The 15,170-nt window shown below is 37.6% G+C and overlaps 1 protein-coding gene across 12 annotated transcripts in view; it reads left to right on the top strand.

Moving 5' to 3' along the window:
• The window catches only part of ptprub (protein tyrosine phosphatase receptor type Ub), a 214,082-nt gene that overhangs the window by 148,211 nt on the left and 50,701 nt on the right, over positions 1 to 15,170 (top strand). For all 12 annotated transcript variants that reach the window (XM_083544062.1, XM_083544053.1, XM_083544058.1 and 9 more), the window contains exons 10-13: positions 4,030 to 4,231; positions 6,885 to 6,987; positions 7,310 to 7,583; positions 12,586 to 12,622. In XM_083544062.1, the coding sequence (XP_083400188.1) occupies positions 4,030 to 4,231; positions 6,885 to 6,987; positions 7,310 to 7,583; positions 12,586 to 12,622 (616 nt within the window). The remainder of the gene's footprint in view (positions 1 to 4,029; positions 4,232 to 6,884; positions 6,988 to 7,309; positions 7,584 to 12,585; positions 12,623 to 15,170) is intronic.

The following is a 15,170-nucleotide window of genomic DNA, read 5'->3' as shown; positions in this document are numbered from 1 at the left end:
GAATAAGCACAAATCTTCACTACTATCTATTGAAACACCTTCCCAGATAAGTGGAGGTTATTATAACATAAAATGACTACTAAATGTGGAATGGGATGTTCAAAAAGCACATTTGAATCTTATTGCTAATAGTCCACAAACCTTTGTCCAAATAGTGTACATATTTATATAATTTTATATTTTTTAATTATTTATTAAATAAACAATACCAATAATAAGTTATTTCTTAATGAAGCTCATTTTCTTAGACCTTTTGACATGTTCTATGTCATCTATGATATGCAGCACAGTGAGCAGGCTGCTCTGCATTTTAAAAGAAAGTTGTCTACAATATATAGCAATTTGGAGCATTGCTTTTTGCAGATGTGTCTGGCTGTACCTGAACAAATCATTTCAGAATGTGTGGGATTTATTAGTGACTAAGACTCACAGCTGTGTGTATGCACATGTGATAAATACCAATATTCTTCTGTGTTTGGGTGTATCTTAAGCATAAATGTAGTACTTGTTTTGATAAATGAGACCCCTGATGCTGGTCTATTACCGACACATTAATAACCAAGCCAATTCACTGCAAGCTTATGCAAGTTTGATAAAACCTCAGAGGCGTGATGTTGGCATGCTCTAGGATGGTCTGTTTTCTGTGTTCACATGCAAGATCTCTGTTCATCAGCATCACATGCATTCCTAGCACAAAATACATAAATGGATTGGAAGAATGCCAAATAGAATCTGATATATATATAAAACTGTGTTTCAGGCCAGACACTAATACTCTGAAATCAATTTAGTATAAACATCTCTGCTCTTATCCCAAGTTGTTAGATTTGTGTAGATATAAAACGAACATCTGAAATATTGGTATGTGGGTGTGTACAGTATATGTCTGTTGGGGAAAGAGGTGTGGATGCTCTGATTTTTCATGCATGCTGCAGGCTCCAAGCCACAAAACACTCCTAGTGCTGTAACACTCCCATTTAGCTCCCTAATACCTAAACTCAGAATCTGCAGACTAACTGACTGCAATTTGGGCGCTTCATCTTTTAAATAAGTACAAATTATTTCAGGAGCTAAAAGTAACTATTAAATCAGTAAATACTAAAGCTTTTATAGACTTTTTTAGTGTGCTCTTTCATTTTCTTTTACAGCCGTCCTGTGTATAGTCTACAGATCAGTGAGCTATTTTAATAAATGACGTCTGCCACCTGCTCCCATGCGGATCGCTATAGTTCTCGGTTATTAAATGGGTTATCTCTTGGAGTTGTTATGGTCTGTTTGCTGATGTGGTCTGTTTCAAATCAGTGATTGCGGCCTGGCTGTGCAATCTGTCTGCGGCTTTAGAGTCTCAAGAGCAGCTCTTCTCTAATTGGTCCCTATTGTATCAACTAAGCTGAGTGTAAGAGAGTGCAAGCATCAGAATGTTATCTATTCTTAAGGTGGTTCTCTATTTTCCGAGATTATTAAGGGGTTGTGTAAGGAATTAAAGCACAATAGAACATGACATTATAGGAAAATTAGGTGTGATATGGCCCAACAAAGCAGATTAATATCACAATGTTGGTTCTTTTACTATAACAGCATATCTTAAAAAGCTTTATCTCTCCTATACAAAAAGAATTTGCCTACAATTAAACATATGTATTAATTAAATAATGAGGTAATACTTTTTTTTGTTCTGTTTATTGTTATTTATTGTCTATGAGACCTGAAATGTCCTGTTTCTATTAGATTACAGCTTGAAACATTTTTGTAGTTAATATGGCAAACAAATGCAACTTGTAATCTTCCTCTTGTTGGAGAATTTAAAGAAAGGGCTTTACCTTTTTAGTGTTGACACTGAAGAATACAAGTTTTTTTGTAAGCTGTTACTACACAAATGATAATGTAGAAAAAGCAGCACATTATAATAATTCTTGTAGCAAGTGCTGCACTCAGAGCTTCTGTTATAAAAACACCGTCTGACAAATTAGAATAAAGGGTTTAACGGTGCTATGATATAAATAATTTCAAATAAACGAATTTGTGCACTTAAGATTCCCCAAGCTCAAAACCGTTTTTAAACATTCAGTGACAGAGTTTGCCAGTTATGTAGCAGATGTTATAAAGTACAGGACGAGCAGCATAACATATCCCACATGATTCTACTTTTACATTTTTGCAGATTTTAGTATCGTCTCTAGTTAATCAGCCAGTTGTGGTCTCCTGCAGACCACATCTGCCCCCCTGCTCATCTGTTCCAGGATTTTTCTGTCCTCAATGATTGCACCAGCTGCATCACTATTACCCCTCCTGCCTCCTCACAACTATGTAGCTCCCTCTGTCAATCCCCACAACTGCAACATTGCTGCCTCAGCTTTGGCTCTGCCAGCTGCGTGTCTCAGTAAAGTTAGAGAGTTTATGGCCTGGATGAAGTTGGCAGACGTTTGCTAGTCATCTCTTTCTTTTCAATTTAACCTCTTCTGTCAGGTGTCTCTCTCTTTCATGCAGTTTAACCAATCATGTCACTTGGACTTTCCTTGCTTTTCTAACTGCACCGTCTCTGTTCTCATGCCCGCTAGGCTCAGCATCTCTCAATGTCGTCTTAAGGAGGTTATTAAATGGGATTTGTGGCTTGACATATAAAGTGGAGGCTGGGCATTTTTTTTTTTTTTTACATTTTTGTGTGATTTTCTCTAGCAAGGAGAGGAAGCTCAAGAGAAATAAAGACAAAAAAAAAGGACAGAGCTAGAAGAAATCCTCACTTATTGCTCAAAGATTATGTTATCGACCACTTTTCTTAGAGCCCCATTGAGCGGAAGTGCAGGCTCTCAGAGATGGCAGGTCCTCCCACTGCTATTATCTATACTTCCTATATAGGAATGACAAAAGAGGCTGCATGTGAAGGCATTGAGCATCTTGAAATCCTCTACCCACACTTATCAGGCGCTCACGGGTATTATGTGACTCTCTGTGCTAATCTTCCCTTGGTCTCAATCAAGGAATGGGACTATCATAACCAGTCTTACATTTTTCATGCTATATCACTGCTTTCTTTGTTCTTGAAAGATGAATAATAATAAGAAGAACAACTAAACAACAACTAAACAATCATTGTTATAATAATTATGATTATAAGAAGCAGAAGAAGTAGAGGAAAACTGTGAAGAATGACTTCTTTTTCTGTATTGCAATCTCAAGAATAGCATTATATAACATAATATAGGTTAGAGGAGGAATAGAAAAAAAAAGAATATTATTTTACTTTTAAAAAATGAAAAGAATCAGAATAAGAAAAAAATGCATTTGATATAATGCATGTTTAAATTATTGGGGCACAGCCAGGATTCTAGTTCATTCCAAAGGTATTTAGAAAGATTGAGCCAAATCAAGGCCACTTGAGTTCCTCCACTTTAGCTTTGCCACATCATGTCTTTATGGAGCTTGCTTTGTGTACAGGGGTATTGTCCTGGAACAGGTTTGTGCCTCGCTTCTTAGTTCCAGTGAAGGGAAACTGTAATGCTACAGCATACAAAGCCATTCTGTACTATTGTGTAGCTATTACATTGTGGCAACAGCTGAGTTAAGACCTCTATATGAGTGTGATGGTCAGATGTCTGCAAACTTTTGGCCAACTTTAGTGTATTTATTAAGTTAAAAACAGGACATTTTATATATTACCAAAGATGATATATATATATATATATATATATATATATTCCCAATTAATATGATATTCAAGTCAATAATAACCAAGAGATGGACAAAACCCTGAAACAAACCCTTATACTGTAAATCATTGCATTGCTTCCCTTCTTTAAAAGCACTGTACAGAGTGAACCAGAGAGCAACTCTGTCAGTGTTGCTAGAAATGATATTTTATATACTGTATACTTTAATATATAAGAGTAAGAAGATAAAAAGTAAATAGAGTATAAGCATTAAGATATATGAGAGTGCTGAGATGCAGAGAAGAGCAGACATGGCAATGAGTACTGATTAGTTTTCCCAAAATGTATGTCATTTATGTGTCCTTAATGTTTATTATTTCAGATTAGCTACCAGAGCATTGAGTCATCAGACCCTGGCATCAATGTGCCAGGCCCACGGCGCACTGTGTCCAAGCTGAGGAATGAAACATACCACATGTTCTCCAGCCTACATCCAGGCACCACTTACCTCATCTCAGTACGTGCACGAACTGCCAAAGGCTTTGGCCAGACAGCCCTCACCGAGATCACCACCAACATCTCAGGTAGGGAGTAAATGAGGGTGTGTGTGTGTGGTATTTGTAATCATGTAGATTACTGTGTGTATGTTCTACACGTGTGGATAAGCAAGTGAGTGTAAGCAGCGTTGCAGTCGTATTGGTGTGTGTATTCATGTCAGCTGAGCAAAGTTTCTTCAGCTGCTCCAAACTGAACAGCTCCTTCAGCAACATCTTCTCTGTACTCAACAGCACTGACACCCCTGTCATCTCTTCAACACCTTGAAGCCTCACACACTAACACACTTAACAGCACCATATGCTCCAAACAGCTGGGCATGACTACAATCCCATCACCGGTTCTTATACTTTACTCATAATGGTGCGCCTCATTTCTGTTTGAAGGAAGCTGATAAAATCCCATATGGGACTGTTTAGAGTGGGTTTTGAAGTATATCAGTGTGCGGAGACTCCAGTACTTTAATGATGGATTTTACCGAGACTTGAAATATGGCTTTTGGTAAAAAAGACAGAAAAGGGATATGCTTCAGCTTCCCTGAAGCATCTTAACAGAGTTTAGAGTTCAGTAATATGTTTTATTCTGCAGATGCTGGTTTAAATTATTGGTACACTACATCTATGCAGGCAAAAGTATGTAGACACCTGAGCATTACTAAAACATGTGCTTTGTTGAATGTCCCTCTCTAAAACCATGTTATGCACATCCACGCTATTATAGCAGATATAATAATAACCCCCACTCTTTTGGGAAGGCTTTTCACTCGATTCTGGAACATGGCAGTTTGCACATCAGTGAGGTCAGGCACTGATGTAATGTGAGGTTGCTTGTGACACATCCCGAAGGTGTTTATTGGGGTTGAGTTCAGGGCTCTGTACAGGCTGTGAAGTTCTTCCACTCCAACAGCAAACTATTTCTTTATAGAGCTCACTTAACCTACAGGTAAATTGTCAACACAGGAAAAGGTTTGTCCACAGTTTGGGGAATACCCACATTTGTACAGTATATGATAGCGAGGTTTCCACATACTTTTAGCCAAATAATTACAAAGTGCTTTTGAAAACTTTTTTGTTTTCTACTAGATTTTAGAGTTTGCTAATGGAGATTTGTGCTCATTCAGCCTCAAGGTCATTAGTAAAGTCAGTAAATGATGTAGGTTGAGGAGGCCTGTGGTGCAGTCAGCATTTCAACCCAAAGGTGTTCCATATGGTTAAGGTCAGAGATATATTGCAGGAGTTCCACCACTCCATTCCATGTAATGCATATCATTATGGAGCTTGCTAAAAAGTTTTTTTTTGTTTTAGGGAAGGGAAAATCATATTCAACCAATGGTATCCCATACGTTTGTCTGCATTTAGTAATCTACTTTTATGTCTCAACTTTAAGGAAATGGAAATTTACCAATAGACAACACAGAAATCTTTTATTTAGGCTACTTGGGTGACTTCTATCACAGTCAAGCTTTGGTTGTAGAATCAGTACTGTGCATGTCATTGTGAAATAGACATAAGTGTAATTCATTCAGTTTAAAATCAGACACCCGGCTGATATACTGTCCAGGGTGTTCCTACAAACAGATAAGAGCTCTGCCTAAACGACTTAATAAACAGATTTCAACAATAACATTTTCAATTGAATAAAAGACTAAATGATTCAGCAATTATTTCCTCACCAATGCACAAACACTAATCAGTGGAGTGGAAAGGCATCGTGCTTTAAGGTGATGAGACAGAGATTAATGTGAATAATGCTGATAACCCAAGCGATAACAATAATTTCTCAATTGTAAACATATATTTTTTTTGTTTTTTTTTGTTGTTTTTCCACAAGTAGAATAGATTGTAAAAGTATGAATAAAAACAACAAAAAACAAAGCAATATTTTTTATAGTTTATTTTTTCCCAAAATGCTTTTGTACAATTTTCAGTTGACACAATAGTAAGAACTCCAAACAAAACATAATAGAGGTGTTTGATTTTGACTATGTAAAGCGTTTTTCCAGCACTTGGTGTTATATCAGACCTGAATGTATGTTCTTTTTGTCCTCTGTATATTCCTTGCAACTATGTTCATAGTCATTAATCCCTGTAATTGTACAGCTGAATTGATGCTGCTGGTCTGTAGAATGAGTCAATGCGATTAGGGACCGTTCTTTAATTTAACCCTGCATGATTTTACCAGCATCTCATTCAATACCATGATCATTGATTTCTTAGTAATTGTTTATCTTTCCTCCTCTTCTCTCCCTGCCTCTGATCTGAAAATTCCTGGCACTCTGTGCTTTTTTAATTGCCCTCAGTAACTTAGACAACCAGCAGGACCACAAGTGAACAGGAGAGTCATGGTAATAAAGAAGGAGTAAGGCATTGTTTATGATTAAGTACGGTGAACTGAATTGAGTAGGTGTAGATTATTGCAGGTGTTGATTTGCTTGTGAATTAGAAAATATGAAGGAGGCTGATCATCACTTTAACATAAAACAAACTTGTTTCTACCTTAAATACAAAAATGGTTGTGATTATCTTATTTCTGTTCACAGAACTTGCTTCGTTTATGACTAATTGGTATGACACATTTAGGCAAAAATAATAAAAAAAATACATGACAAATATGCTGTGACTCATGTTCTTTTAATATCTCTTCTTTTCCTTACTTTATTCTTCTGTTTCACCATATATGAAGCACCCACCTTTGATTATGGAGACATGCCATCTCCACTGAGTGAGACGGAGAGCACTATCACCGTGTTGCTACGTCCTGCCCAAGGTCGCGGTGCCCCGGTCAGGTGCGATTAACATGACTGTTGCTCGTTTTATACATACTGTTCCACTTCTGATCACTGTGTGATACTATCACTATTTTTGCAATACTATCCAAGCTATTGTGGCACCACACTGTGCTGTGCAATCTGTTTTTCTTTAATTGCTAACTATTTCTTAAATACACCAAAACCATTGGCATTATGCAACTTAAATTAGTATTCCCTTGTTTGTAAAACCCTTCATGTGCAGAAATAAAATGTGAGTGGATTGCGAGTGTGCAGTTATAAAATGAGTATGGTTAATAAATATATTAATGCTAATGACTCACTCTGTTTTGTTACTCAGTACGTATCAGGTAGTTGTGGAGGAGGAGAGTGGGAGGAAGTTGAAGAGAGAGCTGGGGATGCAGGAATGTTTTCCCGTTCCCACCTCTCATGGTGAGGCGCATGCACGTGGCACTCCACACTACTACACAGCTGAACTGCCTCCCAGCAGCCTACCTGAGGCTGCACCCTTTACTGTGGGGGATAACCACACCTACAATGGTTACTGGAACAGCCCACTAGACCCCAGAAAAAACTACCTCATCTACTTCCAGGCTATGAGCAACTTCCGAGGAGTGAGTAGTCTCTATTTTGAATATTCAAGTCAGTTTTTGGAGTCATTTTTGTAATAAATGTGCAGCTGGCTTTAACAATAATAGCATCCTTTTTACGTTTTGGTCCCACAAATTATTATGTGACTCTAAAGGTTCTATATATTTATATGTATATCATGTATATCATCATTGTTGGACCATGTAACTATGTAGGTTCAGCACCTTTTATAAGACTTTTTAGAAGGCATAAATTAGTGTAAAACATAAACATTACACAAAATAATAAAAATTTTCCACTCAAGTAATTAGGGTTATTTATTGTTCATTATGTACTCTCATTTAAATATAAATTATATAAATAATACAAATAAAATAGATCATATAAAAATTAAATGGCCAACATTGTTAAACCCCATACTGAAAATTTAAGCACCTCAGCATTCTTTATATTTATTTTTTTATATATATATATATATATATATATATATATATATATATATATATATATATATATATATATATATATATGTGTGTGTGTGTGTGTGTGTGTGTGTGTGTGTGTATATTTGCTCCCCGTACCCATTCATTCATATGTACTGTTTATGCCACTAACCATGGCCTGTTTGCCAGGAGTATAAATATGTAGTTGCCCAAATAAAAATCTTTTTGTTGTTTTGAGCTGCATAAAACAGTAAATGAAATTTGGATCGAAAATACATAATCACTAAAAATGCCTATTTTAGCATTTTTTTTTTTTTTTTGTGTGTGCATGTCCGGGGGGAGTATAATAAAAATGTTTTAAATGAATGAGCCGGAATTTGCCAGGGGCATACTGTTCCTTCGTACACTGGGGAGGATGGTGAAGAATAGAAGGTGGGCAAATTTCAAAATCAACCTGGAAAAACTAACATAAGCTATTTAAAGAAGTACAAAATATTAACTAGTGCATATGCCATTTTTTTTATATCTCAATATTGCATTTTTATGAAATGTGCCTATTGTAATGGAGGGCACAAGTTTTCGAAAGACGTAATTCATCCACATGCACAAATAATTTTTTTTTTTCAAGGCTCTGAGATGCATAGTTGTTGATGTAGGATTTGATCCCCTCCTGTGCATTTTGTCATATTTACCGACACATGAAAAATGAATACTAATCGTTTTTCATGTCTCATCACTCTGAGGATTTGGATGCACAAAACCCCCTGGTGTGTAAAGGCAGACTTTATTGGCGAGTATGGAAGTGAGAATGCTGTAAAATTCCCACAGTCAGTAAATCTGTGATAAGCTGAGAATTACAAAGGCATTACTCCATAGCTTTCCTATCCTCTCTTCCACTCTGAACATTTACACAAGTCTATGTGACATTAGAAGCTCATGGTTGGAGCTGGCTTTGAAAGCTGTGCGTTCAAGTCAGCTATTATTCAGGGTGTATTTACCGAAGCACAGTAGTTTCTGTACTCCCAGTAGACAGTCACCATCTTCAAAGCATCCCAATGCTCGGGCATGGAACACTTTGTTGGCATAATTGTGCACGGGTGCTGCTGATCAGAAACAGATAATTGGTGGTTTATCTTATTAGTCAGGCCTGCATTGTTGAAAAGGGATGTGGTTGACCATGTAATCAATTTGGATGCTAAATTTAGGGCCTGGACAGATGGGCCTTGGTAGCTGCCTAAGGAAAATTGCCTACTAACTTTCAGAGAAGTTTATAGTTTGGTGAATTTTGTGAGTGTGGCAAAATCAAAGCCACACATTGGGGAGGCTTACTCTGCAACCTACACAGTTGGATTAATCAAATGAATTGGATTAAAGCCTTACCAGCAGGCAGGATTAGCATTTTCTATGACTGGAGGCATGCCTAGAGAGAGAGGACCATCACTCTGACACCTGCCCACCACCAAGCCAACTCAGTGAGGATCCTCTAGAGCCCTAATCGGTCTGTCTGCCCCCAGTGAAACCTAAGTCTCTCGCAGCTCTCTCATACACACAAGCTGTCTCTATTACGTTAGTCTAATTCTCTAATTACCCTCAGAGATTATGACAAACACTACAGAAACAGTTCCAGGGATATCCAGCATTGCCAAGGTAACCCAGCACTTTCTCAAATATTGTTCAAATGAAGACAAGCTGTGACTGTTAATCCTGTCTCCTTATGGTGACATTTACTGTCCGGAACTTTTTGTGGAGAAATTGGCGTATGTGCCTATTTTATTTTTTATTTTTTTAACAACCGTTAGACCATGTAGGAGAAGGTGCTTTGGCTCTGTATCAGGCTGAAGCTTTCTAACCATTACTGAGTTATGCTCATTACTCACCTGGAGCGTGTAGAAATATGCCATTACACATTGAAGCAATGGGCAAAAAAAGCAATGTGTAGGCTTTTTTTTAATACTTCATTTTGATTTGATGCCAGTCAGCTCATGCCATCCTCAAAGAGATGCGCTGACATTTATTAGAAGGTTATCGCTGTGGCTCAGCACCTGGAAGCCTGACTCTACTTTATTTGTGAGTTTGGACAGCAACATTATGTAGTAGGATTTCAGTCCCCTGGGCTGTTCTACTCTTGTCTGATTGGGAATGTATGTGACGGCTCAACTATAATAGAACCCGCCCTTATTTTCACTTTGGAGCATAGCCATTTTGAGGGTGAACTGTGATGCTGTAGCTTCACTCAGTTCCAGTGATTTACACCCATGACCTTTTTCCTAAATACTAATTTCTCTTTGCCAAGTTTTTATGCTCCAGTAATTGCTGTAAAGCCTGGCACTTACAGTGGGAAAAGGTTGGGCTTTAGATTAGAAAGGGAGAGCCAATGTTTAGCATTACTGTTCACCAGTGTGAATCTTTCTCTGGTTTTGGTATGAGCAATTCCCTTCATATTCCTTTTTGTCACTTTCTCCACAACACTGGGTTTGAAACTTGGCAGTGGCATAAGAAGCATCTGTTCAGTAGTTAGCCATTATTTTTGAGAATTATTTCATGATCTTGTTGCTGTTAAAGCATACTGCTGACTTGATAGATCTAAAAAAGCATTTGAAAGATGTTAGATTACAGACTCATGAAAATAGAGGGACTGCTCCTCTTTTTTATGTGCGCTCGTTTTTTAGTCTATCAAATAGTCAACAATAAAACCAGGACTTGTACAGTCTTTCCCAAGTGTGTGCATAAATTTGGACTGTTTTAGGGTGGATGTATTCATAGAGGTGACCACCGGGTGTTTACACGTGTTAATGGGTGAATGTGCTTGTGTGTGTTGGGGTGTGTGTGTCAGAGCTCTCCCACCAAGCACCTTCTGTCCCTCAATCTTTCACTCACTAATTACTTCCTCTTTTTTTTACTTTCCAATCTCTGCCATGTCAAGATGGATGGCTTGAGCAAAAATCTATCATCTCTCTCTCTCTTTCTCTCTCACTCTGTCTTCACTAAACTGAGAGTGTGCCTTTTAATAAGTTCCCCCCTCCAGCCTGTTTAAATATAGTTCTCATAATTCATTTACTTAGGCTGAGTTTGCTGACAGATCCCGTTTTACAGTGGCAGGCATGACTGTTCCAGTGAATTTTATTAAGTGGGAAAAGTAGGCTAAAGCTTTGTGACTGCACCCGTGTGATCAAAGCTCAGCGACTCTCTCTGCCCTGTCACACATCGGCTTTTTTCTTTTATTGACAGCCTCCACTGGTGGTTCTATGCTGTTAAAGTTATGTTCTTGGGAATTGGCTAGGAGGACAGAATTTGCTGAGATTTGCCTCCCGTTCTGTTCAGAATGAACCACAGTGATCTTTGCATGCTTTAAATTTGCTGTCATTAGAGAGTGGCATCTCAGAGATGAGCTGTACAAATGCTACTGCGGTTAGTGTGTGTGTGTGTGTGTGTGTGTGTGTGTGTGTGTGTGTGTGTGTGTGTGTGTGTGTGTGTGTGTGTGTGTGCGTGTGTGTGTCCACTTTTTCAGAAGGGGATTATGGTTTTATATCTATACAATAGAATTTCAATAACTGCTGATTCTTTTGGAATTTCACACATAACTTTAGATTTTACACACAAACATAAAAATACCCAGTGAGCAGCCGGTCAATACTTCAGGCAGAAATACTTTATAGGTGAGAGAGGTCAGAGGAGAATAGCTCTACTAATTTTATCTGACAGGAAGTATATGGAAGGCGATGCTTTTCTGCTCACCGTGGTTGTAATTAATAATTATTTGAGTTACCATTGGAATTAAATTGGAGAATCCTGAAGAAACCCACACAAAACTTGGACAAAATGTACCATACTGCACATACATGAACTAAGGAGCTAAACATTGTACTCATGACTCTGATGCTGTAAGGTGGCATTGATACTGCATCATTGTGACTTCCGGGGTTTGAAGTGTAGGCATGGCTTTAATTAGGTGCATTAATAATTGCCAGTGGAAGGTCCTCACAAGGAGATTAAGACTATTAGGTGTGTGTGTGTGTGTGTGTTTATGAGAAATAAAAGCCTGACTGTAGGATTAAAGAGAGGTTTTAGGGTTGAGGCAGTTTGAATGGATTTTCAATTAAAAAGAAGAAAAAAGCAATTGAACCAGTTTGAGGAGGAGGTTCTTATTCTTTTTACGCCTGGAGAAATTTGCATAATTGTCCTGTAATGCCTGAATTAGCATCTGTAAATCTTAATTTGATAATACATCTCCTTGTCGAGGTGGCGGGCCAGAATTAGATTGTGAGCTTGGATCTCATTAGTGTTATTTGACGAAGGTCCTTTTCATAACACCCCAATGTCATCAGCCCAGATTCCTGGGGAAATAAATTTCTTCTCGGGAATTTGTTTTGCCTGTATAAAGCCATTTTCCCAAGTTATCTCTGCTTTTTTTTTCACCTCTTAAAATCTTTATCATATAGTACAGCATGAACACTAAAGAAATTATGCATGCATTTTTATACAATGCTTATGCATTTTTAATATCGAAATTTCGCTATCGCTATTTTGCATCTTGGAGTCATTGCAGCTAAATTACAGTATCTCTACCTCTCTTTTTCTTCAGGAAACAAGGATAAACTGCATCCGAATTGCCCGTAAAGGTGAGTGTAGAAATATTTTTTCTTCCAAACTTAAACTGTGTAAAGCCTGGTTTGTATATTAGAATGCTGCAAGCCAGCACACAAGTGGCTAATCCCTGCTTAAACCTTTGCTAGAGAGTCTTAATCTTAAAAGTATGTAACTTAAAGTGATTGTATGTTTTTTTTTATGGCCTGGACTCTTCTTTTTTAATCCTATGTTTATTGGATACAGTTTTTTGAAAGGGTTGTAACATTTTCACTTATATAGACAATATTTCATTGATTAAAACCTCTCAGGATAAATAGCTCATTTATAGGATGCTAGGGAGCTGTAAGTTGCAATGGAATTGAATATGTGTGTAGTTTAAAAAGTTATAAAATAAAAATAAATTAGTTATGTAGAAGAATCACTCCATATAGGCTGCAGTCTACCATTGAGAGAACCAGTCAGCGCACAGGTAGAGCTTCATGACTGAAATCTATTGAGGTGCATGGAACACAGTGCCTGTCAAAAGTTTAGTCTTTAATCTTTGGTTGTGTTAAAAACACCTAGTCTTTTATTGTTTTTGAGACACATGTATGTTCCTTTTGTTTATATGCAGGAAACTATGCAGGAAACTAAAGTGCAAAAACACACAAGAATATGTAATGTAAAGACTAGAAGATAGTAAGACTAGAAGTGAGGTCTGTGGACAGAAAAGTCTAAATTTGACATGTTTGGCTCTAACAGAAGAACTTATGCAAGAGAGAGAGCAGGGGAGAAGATGTTAGCAGACTGCCTCACACCCACAGTCAAACATGGGTGTGGAAGCTTTATGGTTTGGGGTTGTTTTAGATCAAGTAAAGTTGGAGACTTATTCCAGGTGAAAGGAATACCACGGCTACCATTTTATAATTCAATTCTATGCAATTCTGTCAGGACTGCAGCTATTGGAATACATTTCACCATACAACAAGACAATGTCCCAAAGTATGTGTACAAGCTCTGTAAGGGTTATTTAGGGAGCAAACAGTTGGCTGGAGTGTTATCTATCATGTAATGACCTGCCCACTCACTGCACCAAAATCCTATTGAACTGCTCTGTGATGACTAGTGAATGAAATGAAGAAGAAGAAGAATTTCTACGCATATCCCAGCATGATTGGAAGCTGGATTGTAAAAGGGAAAGGATTGTTATGTCAGTAGCAATTATACAACTAGCGAAGAACATCTCTGACAAGTGTAAACATGGCAAAGAATTTCAGCTGAATGTTTGGAGAAACTGACTGTTCAGATGTCAAAAGTGTGTAAAGCTGTTATTCATGCTAAAGGTACAGTAGATATTTAAATGAAAATACAGTTACATCAACAACAGTACATTTATATATTAGTTGCATCAAAATAAACCGAACCATTTCATTATCTATCTTTTACAAACTTAATCTTTTACAAGCTTTTAAAGCTTGACTCCTAACATATTTCCACCCCCATTTTCTCAATATGTTCACCTGCTGGTCCTCACTCTCCACTTACTGTAGCTCATTCCTGTCATACAGCAGTTACTAAGTGAGGAAAGTGAATGCCAACACTTCTTTTTCCTCAACATGTAAAGCCAGGTAGCTGCATCTTTCAGAATTTTATCACTTGGCTTCCATGTATTGCAGACACCGATGATTGGTTAATGTTTTTATTGGCAGGGGAGAGAGAGCACACCATATCTCCTATCCAGAGTTCTCATGGCTTTCAATGCATAAATCTGGAATTTGTGGATTATCCCAGCTTTTCTGTTATACTTTCAGGAGCATTTCCACCATGTTCGTTAAACTGGCTTCTTATTCATTCTATTTAAAATTTTGATCTAAATCCTATTTGATAATTTCTTTTTTAATCTGTCAGATGACTAAAATATTATGGTCACACTGACATCTGGTGTTTTTTTCCAGATTACCATGCATATACACCACCAGGCCTAACATTATGAGATTAAATAACACTGATTATCTCTTCATCATGGCACCTGTTAGTGGGTTGTATTTATTAGGCAGCAAGTGAACATTCGCTCCTTAAAGTTGATGTGTTAGAAGCAGGGAAAATGGGCAAGCATAAGGCTTTGGTCTGCAGTGGTCAGTATCTATCAAAAGTGTTTCAAGGAAGGGACAGTGTTGAACCGGTGACAGGGTCATGGGTGGCCAAGACTCCTTCATGCATGTGGGAAGTGAAGACTGGTCCGATCCAACAGACGAGCTATAGTAGCTCAAACCAACACAATATTACATATGTAGTCATAATGTAATGCCTGATCAGTGTGGAATACACAAAACCTCTTCTTTATATATTTTTTGTTTAGTTCTCTTTCTTCCGGGTTTAATTATTACATGACATCTGAACTAACTCAGAAATTTCATTTAGAAAAATGCTTCATCACAGGCATAGATGTTAAGATACCTGTAGACATACATGGGGTAAAATAGCAGAAAGCAACTGAAGAGCACAGGTCAGGTTTTCATCATAGCCGTTATTTGTGATACCGGGTGGCAGCAGCCCGTATCTATCTGACCTCAAATAGTCAAACTATTTACGAAAATTCCA

The sequence above is a fragment of the Silurus aristotelis genome (assembly GCF_946808225.1).
Source record: "Silurus aristotelis genome assembly, chromosome: 1".
In the NCBI taxonomy this organism is placed as follows: Eukaryota; Metazoa; Chordata; class Actinopteri; order Siluriformes; family Siluridae; genus Silurus; species Silurus aristotelis.
This window is presented reverse-complemented; position numbering and strand designations above follow the sequence as displayed.